General features: G+C 41.6%; 1 protein-coding gene across 3 annotated transcripts in view; it reads left to right on the top strand.

Moving 5' to 3' along the window:
* smarce1 (SWI/SNF related, matrix associated, actin dependent regulator of chromatin, subfamily e, member 1) overlaps positions 1–16,102 on the top strand; it is a 63,319-nt gene that overhangs the window by 34,504 nt on the left and 12,713 nt on the right. For all 3 annotated transcript variants that reach the window (XM_067969326.1, XM_067969327.1, XM_067969325.1), the window contains 5 exons: positions 519–590; positions 3,509–3,589; positions 5,396–5,527; positions 7,356–7,527; positions 15,231–15,403. In XM_067969326.1, the coding sequence (XP_067825427.1) occupies positions 519–590; positions 3,509–3,589; positions 5,396–5,527; positions 7,356–7,527; positions 15,231–15,403 (630 nt within the window). The remainder of the gene's footprint in view (positions 1–518; positions 591–3,508; positions 3,590–5,395; positions 5,528–7,355; positions 7,528–15,230; positions 15,404–16,102) is intronic.

Raw genomic sequence — 16,102 nt, 5'->3', positions numbered from 1 at the left:
GGCTGGTTACCATTTAAGGGAGTGTGACCAAATGGGGAAAGGGAAGTAATGGATTCTAAAATGGCAGAGCCCTGAATGGCTTGCGCACAGCAATACTGGATTAGCCTGAGCAATCTTTAACTTCATGTTACTCCCTTCAGAGCGGCTCCCTCTTATATACTATTTTTCTAGTGCATCAGGATTGTAAAGGCTTTATGGAGTGTTGCACTTCTAATCACGGACGCCCTTTAATGCACAGGAGTAGTTGATCATTCATTGTTGTTGCTAATTGAGAATACCGTGTTCGAGCTTTGATTACTCTCTCTCGTTATATCAAACCATTTGATGGCAACTCTTGCCACCTACACATTTTAAAATAATTTGGAATCAAGCAAGTGGATGGTAACAAAGTTGAGTTATGAAATGAAGTGATCTAACTAGATTTATTAGGTATTGTTATCAAATGCCCTTTTATCAACGTGATTTATTGTCCATTTCTTTTCTACGTAACAAAATACATGACTTGTGTTTATAAATAGGATTCTTGCGGCCCCACAGCCCCATTCCACAACGGAACTCCTCGTGCTTCCAGTGTAATTGGCAGGGAGAAGGTAAGTATCAAACTTCTAAACCTATAGGATCATGATAGCACCATTGACAGGCCAGCAGTTCAGGGAATGTGTCCGAAAAAAAATAAAAATATTCCAAATATCCATCCTTTTAGATGGAAGTGGGTGGGTTTCACTTAAAATAAGAATTGAATAGGAGGGTGAAGGGGATTTGTTTCTCGTTTAAATAAAATAAGTTCCATTTATTTAGCAGTGAGAAACTCCTCTTGAAAAACAGGCGTTGGACGGTTCGAAGTCTGTTCACTCTTTTGCATCAAAACTGGAATGTTTTTTTGGCGTGAGTGTGTATGTGTGTGTGTGAGAGTGTGAGCGCACGCTTGTTTTTCGGACACATCCCCCAACTCTTTCACCGGTACAAGCCCATGTAACTTCAGGTTTGAATGAAATTGTGCTCAGGACGACATTAACCAGTGTTTGCCAGCAGAGCAAGCTTCGTATTTTTATTTTCATTTTGAAGGTGCAGCATTTTGCGTACTACACAACGGTTACGATCCAAAAAGAACTTTAATGAAATTAAATTACAATTGAGATTGCTTTGCAGAAACAAAAGTTAGTGCCATTCTAGGAGTGTCTGCAGGTGTACAACCGGCTGGTGAAAAGGTTAAATGATTCAAGACCTTGAAACATCCCATTTGATCTGTAACTTATAACAGAAATATAGTTGAGGTACAATGAAACATCTTCTAGGAGTGGCATGTATTGAATTATACATTTTTACAATAATCTTACTGACGATAGCATTTTCACTCCGAGTTTCTCACTAATGCAGCTTTTTAAAAAAAAACTATCTTCCCAGTGAAATGAAATTTGCTTTCTCTGCCAGTCTTTCCCTCTCCCTCCCTTTCCATCCCAGAACAATGTTTTGATAAATAGTGCAAACCAATGTATTCAGTGTCTGCTGCATTTCGCTACCTACGTCCATTATCTAAAGTCTAGATCAATGAGACAATTGTAGTGAATTTTCAAACTGTCACACTACCTCGTGAGATAAATAAGCACAGCTTTAAAGGGGCAAAATTAAATTATTTATTACATTTGGACTCCTGGTATCCATAGCTTTGAAGTGCGTACTATTCCCCCAAACCAAATCAAGAGAGCTTCGAGTTCACCTTCAGATAACCAGAATTCTGATTGTGATTCCTTGCTGCCTTGAAGCCCACCTATTTGTGACCCAGTGTTGGTCCCAGCTGTTAGTTTAGAGGTGAACACTGCATTGGGAGATTGCCTTAACTTAGCACAGAGGCTGGGTGTTGCGGACTGCTGTCTGTTGAAATTCTCTGTGTTCATAGATCACTTGAGCGATATTACCCATGGTGAAATTTGTATTAATGGTCAGTCTAATTAAATTGTCCTCTTTGAGGTTTAATGTAAACTATTGCCATATACAACTCAGCCTTGCTAACAGTAGACAGTCAAATTCAACTGGTCAAAGATATAGACAGTTTTCATCCATGTACACGTGCACACCCACATCTCCACCCACACAATCCCTAGAAACAGATTCAGATGAAATTATTCAGGTTTTAAAATGCTGAAATCCTGGAGTAAATTTGTTTAGTTCAACATCAAAGGACTCAGTTCTTTGGGAGTTGCTGCAACCCTGTTTAAAATATCACTGAGTATTTTTAGGAGCCTTGGGGAGGCTCTGATTGACAGAAAGTACAGGCAGTTCCAGTCTAGCACCTGAGTGTATGAAAACATTTAGGTCTGAGCTATGGTACAGCCTGCTATTTAATTCGATGCCTTTAGAATTGCTGGTTAGGTAACAGGACATTGCAGTGCTTGTTCCACTTTGAGCTTAGTTTTCTGGAACAACATGAATTAGCCCAAATCTTGATTGGCATAAGATGCAGAATAGCACTTGCCATCTGTAACTGCAAGGCAGTCACTTCCCAAACCTTTATTTCCAATTATCTTAATGTTGAAGTGTTTGACAAATGCCTTGCTTGCATATGATTTTATTGCATGTGACAGAATGGGTACACAGCTTTACTGTCTCTCCTCACTTCACGTACAGATACCCTGTTTGCTAAGGCTCCTTTCAAAGCTCCATTCTGTGGTAGAAAATACTTATTTAAACAGCACAGTTTTCCCAGCAGTCTTTTACATTGATATTTGGGTGGATTCAACATCCTCAATACCACTCAATACCAACTCCCTAAAAGAACCTCAGTTTTCAATCCTTGATTTGTCTTATCCATAGTGACCAAAGTTTAGGCCTTAAGCTATATATTTCAAAACAAACATAAGAACATAAGAAATAGGAGCAGGAGTAGGCCATACGGCCCCTCGAGCCTGCTCCGCCATTCAATCAGATAATGTCTGATCTTCGACCTCAACTCCACTTTCCTGCCCAATCCCCATATCCCTTGATTCCCTGAGAGTCCAAAAATCTTCTATCTCAGCCTTGAATATACTCAACGACAAAGCATCCACAGACCTCTGGGGTAGAGAATTCCAAAGATTCACAACCTCTGAGTGAAGAAATTCCTCCTCAGTCTTAAATGGCCGACCCCTTTTCCTGCGACTATGCCTTCTAGTTCTAGAATCTCCAGCCAGGGTAAACAATCTCTCAGCATCTACCCTGTCAAGCCCCCTCGGAATCTTATATGTTTCAATGAGATCACCTCTCATTCTTCTAAACTCCAGAGAGTATTGGCCCATTCTACTCAACCTCATCTCATAGGACAACCCTCCGTTGCACCGCCTCTAAGGCAAGTATATCCTTCCTTAAATAAGGAGACCAAAACTGTACACATGCCGATCCCATCTGGATGCAGGTGGCATCCCTGTTGTCATCAATCTTAAGATTTTATTTCAGACTGTTGACAGTTTGATGTTAAAGAATGTTTTTCTCTTTAAAGTGCAAGATAACATGACATGTTTCTGTTTGCCTGCAGACATCCTCGGGCATCACTATTCCAAAGCCTCCGAAGCCTCCAGACAAGCCCTTGATGCCCTACATGCGCTACAGCAGAAAGGTACAGTATCTGCAGGATTGTATCACGGCATGTGTTTCAGCATTCGCTCACCTGGCTGAGACCAGCCTAATTGCTCAAGCCAACTGATAAAGGGTGTTCACAAATGTACCATTAGCCTTTCACTGCATAGAGGTCTAGCAAGGAATGGGATTACATTACAGACTGTACCCGCACCTGCTCCCGCTCCCGCTCCGCCCCCCCCCGCCATGGTATCCATTGTTATATATAAACATCTGAAGTCTTGCATTAGGTGGAGGCTGTAACATGTTCCTAAAGGGAAATCTTTTTATAAACCAGCTGGACTTCCAGTCAGTAACTTGTTCTCGGCTAATTTAAAAATAAGTCTTCCCATTGGTGCAACTTTTAAAAAAAATATTAACGTCTTTAATAAAGGTTGTGATCTGCTTTAACAAGTGCCCCCTTTCTCCTCTTTCTATTCTTATTTAAACTCTTTTGCTAGTAATTAATTTCGATGAGTTACTGAGTCCGACCGTGTTATGGGCTGAATTTACTCTACTGGCATGCTGCCATTCAGCAATCATTGTGCCATTCCATTTGCGTCCGTGTGTGACTTCGACTCCCTCACATTCTCAGACATACTAACTCTTCCCAGCCAGTTTCCACCGATGATGTCACCAACAGTTGTAGCTTAAATAAATACATATATTTAAAAAATTTTTTTTTAAACTGTATGATTTGTAGGAGTACTAATCACAGGACTCCCTCTTTAATGCCTAACTGTAGTAAGTATATATTGTTATATATAAATGACCTGGACTTGGGTATAGGGAATACAATTTTGAAGTTTGTGGATGACTTGGTAACGTAGTAAATAGTGAGGAGAATAGTAGCAGACTTCAGGAGGACGGAGGCACACTGGTGAAATGGGCAGACACGTGACAGATGCAATTTAATGCAGATAAGTGTGAAGTGATGCACTTTGGGAGGAACAACATGGAGAGGCAGTATGATGTAAATGGTCCTGTTTTGAGGGGGCGCAAGAGCAGAGGGACCTGGGGGGGGGGGCATATTCACAAATCTTTGAAGGTGGTAGGGCAAGTTGATAAGGCGGTTAAGAAAGCGTATTCAGCTTTGTAAATAGGGGCATTGAATACAAAAACAAGGAAGTCATGCTAAACCTTTACAAATCACTGGTTAGGCCTCATCTGAAGTATTGTGTACAGATCTGGGCACCACACTTTAGGAAAGATGTCAAGGCCTTGGAGAGGGTACAGAGGAGGTTTATCAGGATGATACCAGGGATGAAGGACTTCAGTTATGTGGAGAGATTGGGATTGTTTTTAGAGCAGAGAAGGTTATGGGGAGATCTGATGGAGGTATTCAAAATGAGGGGTTTTGATAGAGCAAGTAGGGAAAAACTGTTTCCTCTGGCAAGTGGGTCAGTAACTAGAGGTCATAGATTTTAAATAATTGGCTAAAGAACTAGAGGGGAAATGAGGAGAAATTTTTTCACACACAGGGTTGTTAAGATCTGGAATGCACTGCCTGAAAGGGTAGTGGAAGCAGATACTATAGGAACTGTCAAAAGGCAGTTGGACATGTACTTGAAGAGGAATCATTTGTAGGCTTATGGGGAAAAAGCTGGGGTGTGGGACTAAATTGGACAGCTCTTTCAAAGAGCCGGCACAGGCACGATGGGCTGAATGGTCTCCTGTGCTGTAAGATTCTATGATTCTAAATACATTCGGGTGTTGATCGTACTATACCCATAAACTGTCCAGTTGACAGTGTGATCATTTTATTACTGTATTAGCTCTGTAAACAAGTCTCCTTATTATGTTTTAGGTATGGGACCAGGTTAAGGCCTCCAATCCTGATCTGAAGCTGTGGGAAATAGGGAAAATCATTGGTGGAATGTGGCGGGATCTCACAGATGAGGAAAAGCAGGAGTATCTGAATGACTATGAAGCAGAGAAGGTAAAACAGCAGGAGCAGGATTCCTTTCAGTAAACGGGTTTCAGTGACAAAATAAAGTGCATCCGGTTGTTAGTGTCAAACATGTTGGTTTGTTTTCTTTTTACGTTGTTATGGGGTGGAATTTTTGTCCTTGTTGACTTGAGGGATATCAGCACTGGGAAATGGAACATTTTCTCACCTCAATGTCCCAGGGCAGGTACAGCACGGGTTAGATACAGAGTAAAACTCCCTCTACACTGTCCCATCAAACACTCCCAGGCAAGGTACAGCACGGGTTAGATACAGAGTAAAGCTCCCTTTACACTGTCGCATCAAACACTCCCAGGGCAAGGGCAGTATGGGTTACGTACAGAGTAAAGCTCCCTCTACACTGTCCCATCATTTCATTGCATTTCAGTTTCCCAGCCATCCTTTTGAGTGAGATTGCCAGCTTCTGCTCAGTCATGGGCAGCTTTGTTCTGTGAATCCGTGTCCCAATCTCATTCCATGTATGGTCACCTGAAAGAGAGATGACTTTCAACCCATCAGTCTGGGCTGGTTTGAACTCCTGTTCTAACAGTGAATGGCCTATGTTCTCATTTTCTAAGCGATTCCAGGCAATCCCTCTTACAAAATTTTGTAAAAGTGCAATATGTTTTGCTATAAACACATGGTTGAAATGTTACGTTTTTTTTTTCCTGGTTGCTGTAGAAAATATCAATCCTTGTTGATCCAGAGTTTAGTATCTGCGAGCACGTAGAGTGCAATCCACTTGCGGCAGAAGTTCAGAGATTGCTGTCACGGTCGTGGGGAGAGTGGACAGAAACTTTTGTAAAGTAGTTAACTCCGAGAATAAACTGTATGAAAATGTTAAGTTATTGTTTTTCTTCAAACTAAGACCTTTATAGAAAATTCAGTTGATCCTTCTTCAGACTTGAAAGTTCCTCACTTGCCCTTGACCCAGGAGATGTTGTAGTAAAGCAGGAGTTCCCTATTATCTATGATTTATGCTGGTCTTCAAAACTTTACATTTTTCCTTTGTTTTATTTTTGCTATAGGATCAGGCCATTTTGCCAGTTTGAAGCCAAATGGCTGGACTGAAGCAAAAGAGAAACCATTTTGCTAGTTCTAATTGAACTAGTTTAATCTAGGCTCTTGAAACTTGAAACTTAAAACTTTTCCACTGCTTGACAACATTTCACAAATGTAGATACCGAGAATTATGTGGAAAGCACCTTGCAAACACATTCAAGCTTTCGTTGATCTGAATATTACAGAAGTGTGTTCTTTTGCACCTGCAGATGTCACCCCAATGCATGTCTCGGTGTGTAGAGTTATTTTGATGATCAAGCTATTTGTTCGCAGTACTTGTCAGTGTTTGGATATTAAGAATATTTTGCAAAAAGTCTTGATTCTGTGTAACTGAACAAGCCCATTGTGCTGAAAATATTCCTTGATGAAAGTGTAGGCTGGGGCATCATGGCGAAACAGCAAGTCTGAGTGTGTCTTGCAGCGAAAGGTGCTAGGATATGAGTTTTCATGCCGATGATTCCCCACACAGTGAATTACTGATCTCAGTCGTGCGAAGGCTAGCCGGGAACCTTATAGGAAGGGAGGGACCGTTGGGAGAATTGCCAAGCCACTGCTGTGCACCTCCCAGAGATGGTCATAGACCAGACGAGATCTGCTCACAGGTTATCCCCTCTTCTCCTCTACTGGGAGATTAGTACATGACCTTGGAGGAGAAAAACATGGTTTTGAGAGGAATTGGTTGCTGTACTTTGGCAAAAAAGACAGGATGCAATTGCTTGTTCCCACTTTATGTCCTCGTATTTGCTTCTACTTTCAGATCGAGTACAATGAAGCTATGAAAGCATATCACAACTCTCCTGCGTATCTCGCCTATGTCAATGCGAAAAGTCGGGCTGAGGCAGCCCTTGAGGAAGAGAGTCGCCAACGGCAGTCACGGATAGAGAAAGGAGAACCTTACATGAGCATCCAGCCGGCCGAGGACCCAGATGGTAAGCACGGGCCTATAGAGAGCTCTGCACTGCCATAGCCTGTGTACGTAGATAGTGTCCAATTCTGCTCTTGTAGACTTTCACTTACCACGTCACCTGTCCTGGCCATAACAATGAAAAGTAACAAAAATAGTTTGTGTAAACCAGCTAACAAACTTAAGGGTGAACATGGATCCATAATGATTAGCAGTGAGTGTGAGGTTCTCATGCACGTCTAGTACAAGCTCCTCCCTTGATTCAAGTATGAAGTTTCAGCCTGCAATTTGAGGATTCTCGCTATAATTAGGTTTACTTGTTAACCTGACCAATCAGACCCATGATTTATTTCCCACTGCTGATTTAGATTTTTTTTCTGTATTTTTTACCCAGGGTCACTCACTTGCCACAATTAAAAAATTAATACTTTTGTGAATTTGGATAAGAAGTTTAGATGGTCACATCATCGTATAGGCTTACTTATACATCCCTTAAAAACTCCAACAGATATGTTAAACTTTCTAGCCAACCTGTCTGGACCTTGTATATAACATCCGCAGTAATGCTGTAATCTGCCAGTGAAAATTGTTACAGCTGTTTTTGGTTAAATCTACAAATCTAAACTGCAAATCCAGATCAGAGATTTTCCCCAGCTTTCTATCAGATTAAGGCTTTATAGGGTAATGCCTGAAGTCTGTATTGTAGATTGTGAAAATGTTCTGTCCTCCGGGGTGTAACTTACGCAAAGTAAAAAAAAAAATATATGCATATAAAGTATCGGTGATACCTGCCTCCATCATCAGGTTAGAAGTGGGGCTGATTGCTGACAGTGTGTGTTCAGCTCCAGCCACCACTCCTCTGATGTAACAGCCAATACCAGCCTATTGCAGGACTTGGATAACATGCAGACTTGGGCTGACAGGTAACATTTGTCCCACATGAGTGCCAGGTAATGACCATCTTGAACAAGAGAAAGCCCAGCCGTCTTCTCTTGACCTTCAGTAACACCACCATTGCTGAGTACCCCACCATCAACATCTTGAGGGTCACCATTGACCTTAAGCTTAACTGGGCTAGCCGTATCAACACCTTAGCTGCAAAGAGCAGGACAGAGGCTGGATTCTCTGTGATGAGTGGCTCATCTCTTCAGCTCTCATAGCCTGTTTGCCAGGTAAAGGCTTAAGTCAGGAGTGTGATGGGATACCGACCACTTGCCTGGATGAGTGTAGCCTCAACAACACCAAAGAAGCTCGACACCATCCAGGATAGAGCAGTTCGCTTAATTGGCACCCCTGTCACCCGGTTCAATATCCACCCCCTCCATCGCTGACTCACTGTGGCTGCAGTATGTACGATCTACAGCAACTCATCAAGGTTACTTTGACAGCAATTCCCTTCCCTGCAACCTCTACCACTGAGAGAAGCTGCACCAATATTGTGGGAACACCATTACCTACAAGTTCCCCTCCTAAGTCTCACACAAACCCGACTTGAACATACATTGCTGTTCCTTCATTATCACTGGGGTTACTGTCCTGGAATTTCCTACCTTACACCTTTTGTGGGAGCACCATCATCACAAGAACTATAGTAATTCAAGAGGTAGGCCCACCACCACCTTCTCAGGGCAACAAGGGATGGGCAATAAATGCCACCTTGCCAGCATCACATTCATCCTGAGAACAAATTTTTAAAAAGGCTAACTCAGCATAGACCAGAGATTGGCCCTGGTTGCGACCTTATTTGTATTCCCCAATCACTCACTGGATTAGCTTGCTGAGCCTTTGGGGCAACCCTTTTAATGATCTGTATTGTGAGGGTGTAGTATAAAGGACACAAATCTATACGGAGAATATCTGGTGTTCTGACAGTAGTAAGTGCATCGCATGGTGTGTTACTGACCCACACAGACCAGGAAGATCCCAGATTTGATTCCTGGCTGGTGCAGATTTGACCGATCTCAGCTGGAGTAGCAGCTTAACTACGACAGTTGCTGTACAGGTGCCCTTGGGCTGGGTTGCTGCTCCTGATCATGATGAAGCCACTTCTGTTGGAAAAGTGCAAGCAGACTGGATTGTGCTTGACTGTGGTTCCATCCTTAGTCAAATAGCCACTTGAGCAAAGTACCAGAGCACTGTAGGTGCCCCAAGATGTCAGTGCTTTCAGGAGCAAAAATTAGCTGAGGAAGTGATGCGACATATACTGATTTTTATGTCTTGATAACCTCAGTAATAATTTCAAGTGTTTCCTGTAACCGGCTGCCCCTCCCTTCATTCTTGAGGCTAAGTGCAAACAGCAAGTTACAATTTTCTTGGGGCCAAAGATGCATTTGGCGAATGGTATATACAGTCTGATTTAGATTTTATTGGAACAATCGTGTGATTCCTTTTTTTGTGCATTTAATTTAAAAAATAAGTTTTCAAGCCGAGGTCTTTAGGTTCTGAGGGTCTGTGAGGAAATTCCAGGACAGCCATGAGGCCATCAGATTTCTGTCCCCCTGGAGCCATGCTGTATAAACAGTGCCTCTGTCCTCTACGTTTTTCCTGCTTTATTTCTGTTGCTGTGTACAAATCCTATTTAATGCTTTTGCACCAATAGCACTGCTTTCCATCACAATAGCTAACAATGCCTTCCGGAGGTTTGGACAGGGACCCTTGTGTAAGAATTTCTGGTCATCTGATGGTAGTAGGTGCACCACATGGTTTGATATTGATACTGAGACATACAAACCAGGAAGATCCTAGATTTGATCCCCGGCTGGAGTAGCTAACCCTAATGCAGCGTAACCCTATCCCTAACCACCAGTGGTGGAATGAAGGGAGAGGGGATGCACGAGAGGCGTTACTTGCGTTACTGTATCTGCCACTTTGAATGCCGTAGTATGAGTGTAAAATTGAATTTTTCAGGTTCCTGAATATTTATTTTCATTCCCCCCCTCCAACCCCAAAAAGCTTTTCTTTTTAATCAATAGTCCCCTGTGCCATGCACCATTCACTGTCCAAGCGTGAAGGTAGATTTCTGCTCTTTAATTGTTCCTGAACTCACCACTAAAAAATGTGTGTGTGGATATAAACTGAAGTCACCCAATCATTAATTTCGCCAAATAAGAACTGTGCCTGACCTCTGTTTAAGGCCTTCCTGATAAGCACAGTGGGGACAGAGATGGGGAGTTTGCTGTGCAAGGAATAAACTTGTATCTTATGACTCTGTACTGCCCTTTCTTGATGGACTTTTATATAACATGTATGTATTGCATTCCCCAACGAAAGGAAAGGTTCAGAATCAGAGGATTTTTGTAGTTTGACTTACAAACTCACTCTAGCAGATGTCTCAGGCAGTTTATTCTCCATGATCCTCAGGCCTGCTGCTGTCCCAGGTTTAGGCGACTTGTATCTCCCCCTTTTTGCTTGACCAACCTCATTGAATTCTTTGAAGTAACAGAGTAAATATAATATATTTGAATTTTCAAAAGGCTTTCGATAAGGTACCGCATTGTAGACTCATGGCTAAGGTCAGAGCATGTGGAGTCAGTGGACAGGGAGCAGAATGGATAGCAAGCTGGCTACAAAACAGAAAACAGAGAGTAGGGGTTAAAGGTAGTGACCCAGACTGGCAAAAGATGGGAAGTGGTGTTCCACAGGGATTGGTGCTGGGACCACTTGTTCACAATTTAAATCAACGATTTGGATTCAGGAATCAGAAGTGCAATTTCAAAATTTGCGGACGACACCAAGTTGGGAAGTGTAGTTAATACAAAGGAAGAATGCAAAAGGGCATTAATAAACTTGCCGAATGGGCGTGTAATTGGCAAATGAATTTCAGTATAGATAAGTGTGAGGTGGTGCATTTTGGTGAAGAATAAGGAGGCCACATACTGCTTGAATAATAAGAGTCTAAACGGGATAGAAGAGCAAAGGGATCTAGGGGTACAGTTACACGAATCACTAAAAGTAGCGACGCAGATTAATAAGGCCATAAAAAAAGGCAAATCAAGCACTGGGGTTCATTTCTAGAGGGATCGAATTGAAAAGCAAAGAAGTTATGTTAAATTTGTATGGAACCTTGGCTAGATCACACTTGGAGTATTGTGCACTTATTATAGAAAGGATATAGAGGCATTGGAGAGGGTGCAAAAAAGATTCACAAGGATGAGAGGATGTCCTTATCAGGAAAGTCTGAACAGGCTGGGACTCTTTTCTTTAGAAAAGAGAAGGCTGAGGGGTGACCTGATTGAGGTCTTTAAGATAATGATAGGGTAGACGTAGAGAAAATGTTTCCACTTGTGACTGAGTCCAAAACTAGATGTCATAAATATAAAATAGTTGCTAATAAATCCAATAGGGAATTCAGGAGAAACTTCTTTACCCAGAGAGTGGTTAGGATGTGGAACTTGCTACCACAAGGAGTAGTTGAGGCATTTAAGGGGAAGCTAGATAAGTACATGAGGGAGAAAGGAAGAGAAGGATATGTTGATAGGGTTAAATGAAGTAGGGAGGGAGGAGGCTCGTGTGGATCATTAATGCTGGCATGGATCTGTTGGGCCGAATGGCCTGTTTCTGTGCTGTAGACTCAATGTAAGTTGTAGATTGGGATTGTTTGTTAACTTTAGTATTTTCAGTTTTGTTGATGTCAGCGGAATTTAACAAGATTACATGGTACACTGTCAGCTGGTAATTATTTTTCACACAAAAATATTCTTCATTCATTGTCCTGTACTGCCCTGCCCTCGGGCCTCTCCCTTTTTATTTATAGTGTCGATCACGCAATTTCACTTGATGCAATTTCACTTGATGCAATCAAACTGCGTGAAGTTAGTGATTTGGAATATACTGCCTGGAAAGGCGGTGGAAGCAGATTCAGTAGTAACTTTCAAAAGGGAATTGGATAAATACTTGAAGCGGAGAAAATTGCAGGGCCGTGCGGAAAGAGCAGGGGAGTGGGACTAATTGGATATCTCTTTCAGAGAGCCAGCACAGGCATGATGGGCCGAATGGCCTCCTTCTGTGCTGTTAGATTCTATGATCTATACATAGTAGTTACAACATCGAAACAGGCCATTCGGCATGTTGGCATTTACCCTCCACGCAAGCAAATAGTCCCGATCACATTTACCCTCCCTGTCCCCATATCCGTTCAACCCCCTTTTCCTTCATCCACCTATCCAATCTAATCTTTAATGTTGACATAGTTTCTACCTCAACCACTAACCCTGGAAGTGAATCCCACAGCCTCACAACTCTGTGTGAAGAAGTTTCTCCTGTTCTCGGTTCTAAATCTCTTACATTTAATCTTGTATCTATGGCCCCTCATTCTAGATCCCTCATTTACTGAAGAGTCTGCTTCTATCTACTCTGTCTCATCCTCTCATAATTTTAAACACTTCTATCATATCTCCCAGTAATTGCGTCGTTCTAATGAAAAAAGATCCAATTTTTCTTCATGTCTGTATCTCATCATACCAGTCAGCATCCTAGTGAATCTGCATGGAACCCTCTCTATAGCCTCAACTTCCTTCCTATAGTGTGGAGCTAAATACAGAACAGAGTATTCTAACTGAGATCTTGTCTTGTTACGGTTTTATACAGGCTCATCATTACTGCTGACTTTTATGTTCTGTACCTCTTGAGATAAAACCTAGAATTCCATTAGCTTTTTTTTAACGGTTGTATCAACCTTTAGTGCCCTTTGAACCTGTCCCCCCCCCCAAATCCCTCTGCCTTTCCACAGCATGGAGCCTACTCCCATTCATGGTATCATTACCAAAATGTATCACCTCACACTTGCTGACATTGAATCCCATTTGCCACTTTTTTTAGCCTATTCCACCATCTTGTCAATATCCCTTTGCAGCTTCCTTTGGTCTTCTAAAGAATTAACCATACCTCCTATTTTGGTATCATCTGCAAATTTAACACTATGCCCTCTGGGCCTGTATCCAAATCTTTGATGTACACTGTGAACAGACGTGACCCCATGCGATACCACTACCCACTTCCAACCACTCTGAAAAACTGCTATTAACTCACTTCTTTTTTTAATCTTTTTAACTAATTTTTATCCAGTTTTCTATCCTCCCCATATTACACACCCCTTAATCTTCTCCAATAACCTCCCATGTGGTACCTTGTTAAAGGCTTTCCTAAAGTCAATCCACTGCATATGTCACCTCATAAAACTTTTTGAGGAAGTTTGTCATGCACAATCCGCGCTGGCTACTCTTAAATATTTTCTCTAGAAACATGGTAATTTCATCCTTAATTAAAGACTATAAAATTTCCCCAGCATAGATGTTAAACTAACTGCTGCAATTAGCTTTACCTTTTTAACAGTGGCCACTCTGCAGTCCTCTAGCCCACATCCACACTCTATAAAGCCCTGAAATATAATTTCCAGGGCCTCGGCAATTTCCTCCTTCGTTACTCTCTGGACCCTAGGATCTATCCCACCGAGCCGTTGTGATTTGCCTTCCTTTAGCCTAACTAAAATTTTTCTTTTAACCTCTTTTCTTAATTTCTCATACTCCCTTTTAGTCTTTTCGCTATTTTTATAAGCTTTTTTTCAGTTGGTTTCTAACTTTATTTATCTCTGTTATCCTGAAACCACAAGTAGATTCCTTTTTTAATAGAATATACTTATTCTGTACCTTTGCAATCCATTTTAAAAACATTCCACTGTTGCTGTACAGTCCTGAGTGCCAATTTCTGCTATCACCTCCCCTCAGCTAGCTCGCCACTCATCTATCTAAAATCTACCCTAATCTAATCTGTATTCTAATCATTAGGTTGACTTTTTTTCTTTCTAGTTGGACCTTAAACCTCATTATGTCGTAACCACTATTCCCACGGTGCTTAACCACGTTTAGCTCATTACTCAGAACCAGATCTAGCAACACCTCCGCTCTTGTAGGCTGACTAATATACTGCTTGAGGAAGGAGTCCTGAACACATTGCAGGAATTGCATTCCCTTTTCTCCATTTGCTCCCTCTCTGTCCCAATTGATAAGTGGACAATTAAAATATCCCAGAACAATAATTTTGTTGTTCCAACATTTGATTAAACACTACCTGTATTTTTGACCACAGCATTAATTGTGTTTCATATCCGCATGAGTACAGTGCATGTGCCACGTATTTCAACGTGACCGTAATAAAACATCAACACTCTTTCCCAAGCAAATTTTTAGAGGTAGCAGCACCTTTAATCACCAGTGGATATTTCTGTTCAAACAGCAGCACAAAGTGCTACAAGCCACTTCACTATCTGATTCACAGATGCTTTTGACCAGCTCTGTGTTACAACCATACCTTTCCTTATTAATCTCCATGTGGCTGGTTGAAGAGTGACACAATGAGAACATGGAGCAGTTCAGCGCCTTGCCTTTCTGGTTTGGAATATCCTGGAGGGAGAAAGCAAGGGAATTACTTCATTGCACCCAACCGTTTGCTGTTACTGCATAAGAATGAAATCAGGCTTAGCTGTACATTTTACACTGATGTATTAAACTGCCATGGCCTCAGGCTTATTGTATGCTTGCTGGCTTCTGTTCACTACAGTAGAGTAGTTGAAGATTTTAAATATATAGGACAGATACCGAATACATGACTGTTCTTAGCCACATTAATCTAAACTTCAGCTCTGTCAGGAGGCAAAAAGCTTCTAACAAGTTATTGGTCTGATTTCTTTGCGTCTGCATTCTCCTGACTTTTTTTCTTTCCTAACCATCACAGATTACGATGATGGCTTTTCAATGAAGCACATCTCTGCGGCACGTTTCCAGAGAAACCATCGTTTGATTAGTGAGATTCTGAGTGAGAGCGTAGTCCCAGACGTCCGTTCTGTGGTGACAACAGCACGAATGCAGGTTCTGAAGCGGCAGGTGCAGTCACTCATGGTTCACCAGGTGTGTAGTGAATGCATATCGTGGGGCTCATTTTGTCCTTTGCAATTAGAGTTTTAAAAATTATCTGTTAATTAATTAATTAAAATCTTGCATCTTTGCGCATTTCCTGTCAACTTTTCCCATAATAAATTCCTAAATCCACATTTATAATGGAAACTGCCAATGTAAATTTTTTTCCTTGCAACATACACTAAATCTCATACATTTAACCTTGTATCTATGGCCCCTCGTTTTACACTCTTCAACTAATGGAAACAGTCTGTTTCTACCTACCCTGTCCCATCCTTTTTTATAATTTTGAACACTTATTATATCACTTTGTAAACTGCAGTGTTCTAACAAAAAAGCACCAATTTCTTCTTATTTAATCTGGTTAAGGGGATACACAGTTGCTTGCTCTGTTCACACAGGTCCCAGATGCCCTGTTGAGGGCGTGGCATTGAATTGAGTGCCCGATGAGAGGAACTTGCCGTGCAAAAGCCCATGAGATGTCTATGGGCAAGTGCAAGTCTACTAAACGGCGGGCCAATGTCTCTGGGTACCTTCTTGTAGCTCATTGCACTGAGGGGATGTAGGAAATGTAATGGCTTTTACAGTGACCCGGGTTGAAGGTCACTTTACTGTCGTACCAGTAGCAAAATGAAAAATTCGTCCTGTTATTTAAAACATAAACATTCATTTTTGGCACCAATTTAATCA

The sequence above is a fragment of the Heptranchias perlo genome, chromosome 30 (assembly GCF_035084215.1).
Source record: "Heptranchias perlo isolate sHepPer1 chromosome 30, sHepPer1.hap1, whole genome shotgun sequence".
Taxonomy (NCBI): Eukaryota; Metazoa; Chordata; class Chondrichthyes; order Hexanchiformes; family Hexanchidae; genus Heptranchias; species Heptranchias perlo.
The sequence above is the reverse complement of the archived record's forward strand: the minus strand, read 5'-3'. Positions and strand labels throughout refer to the sequence as shown.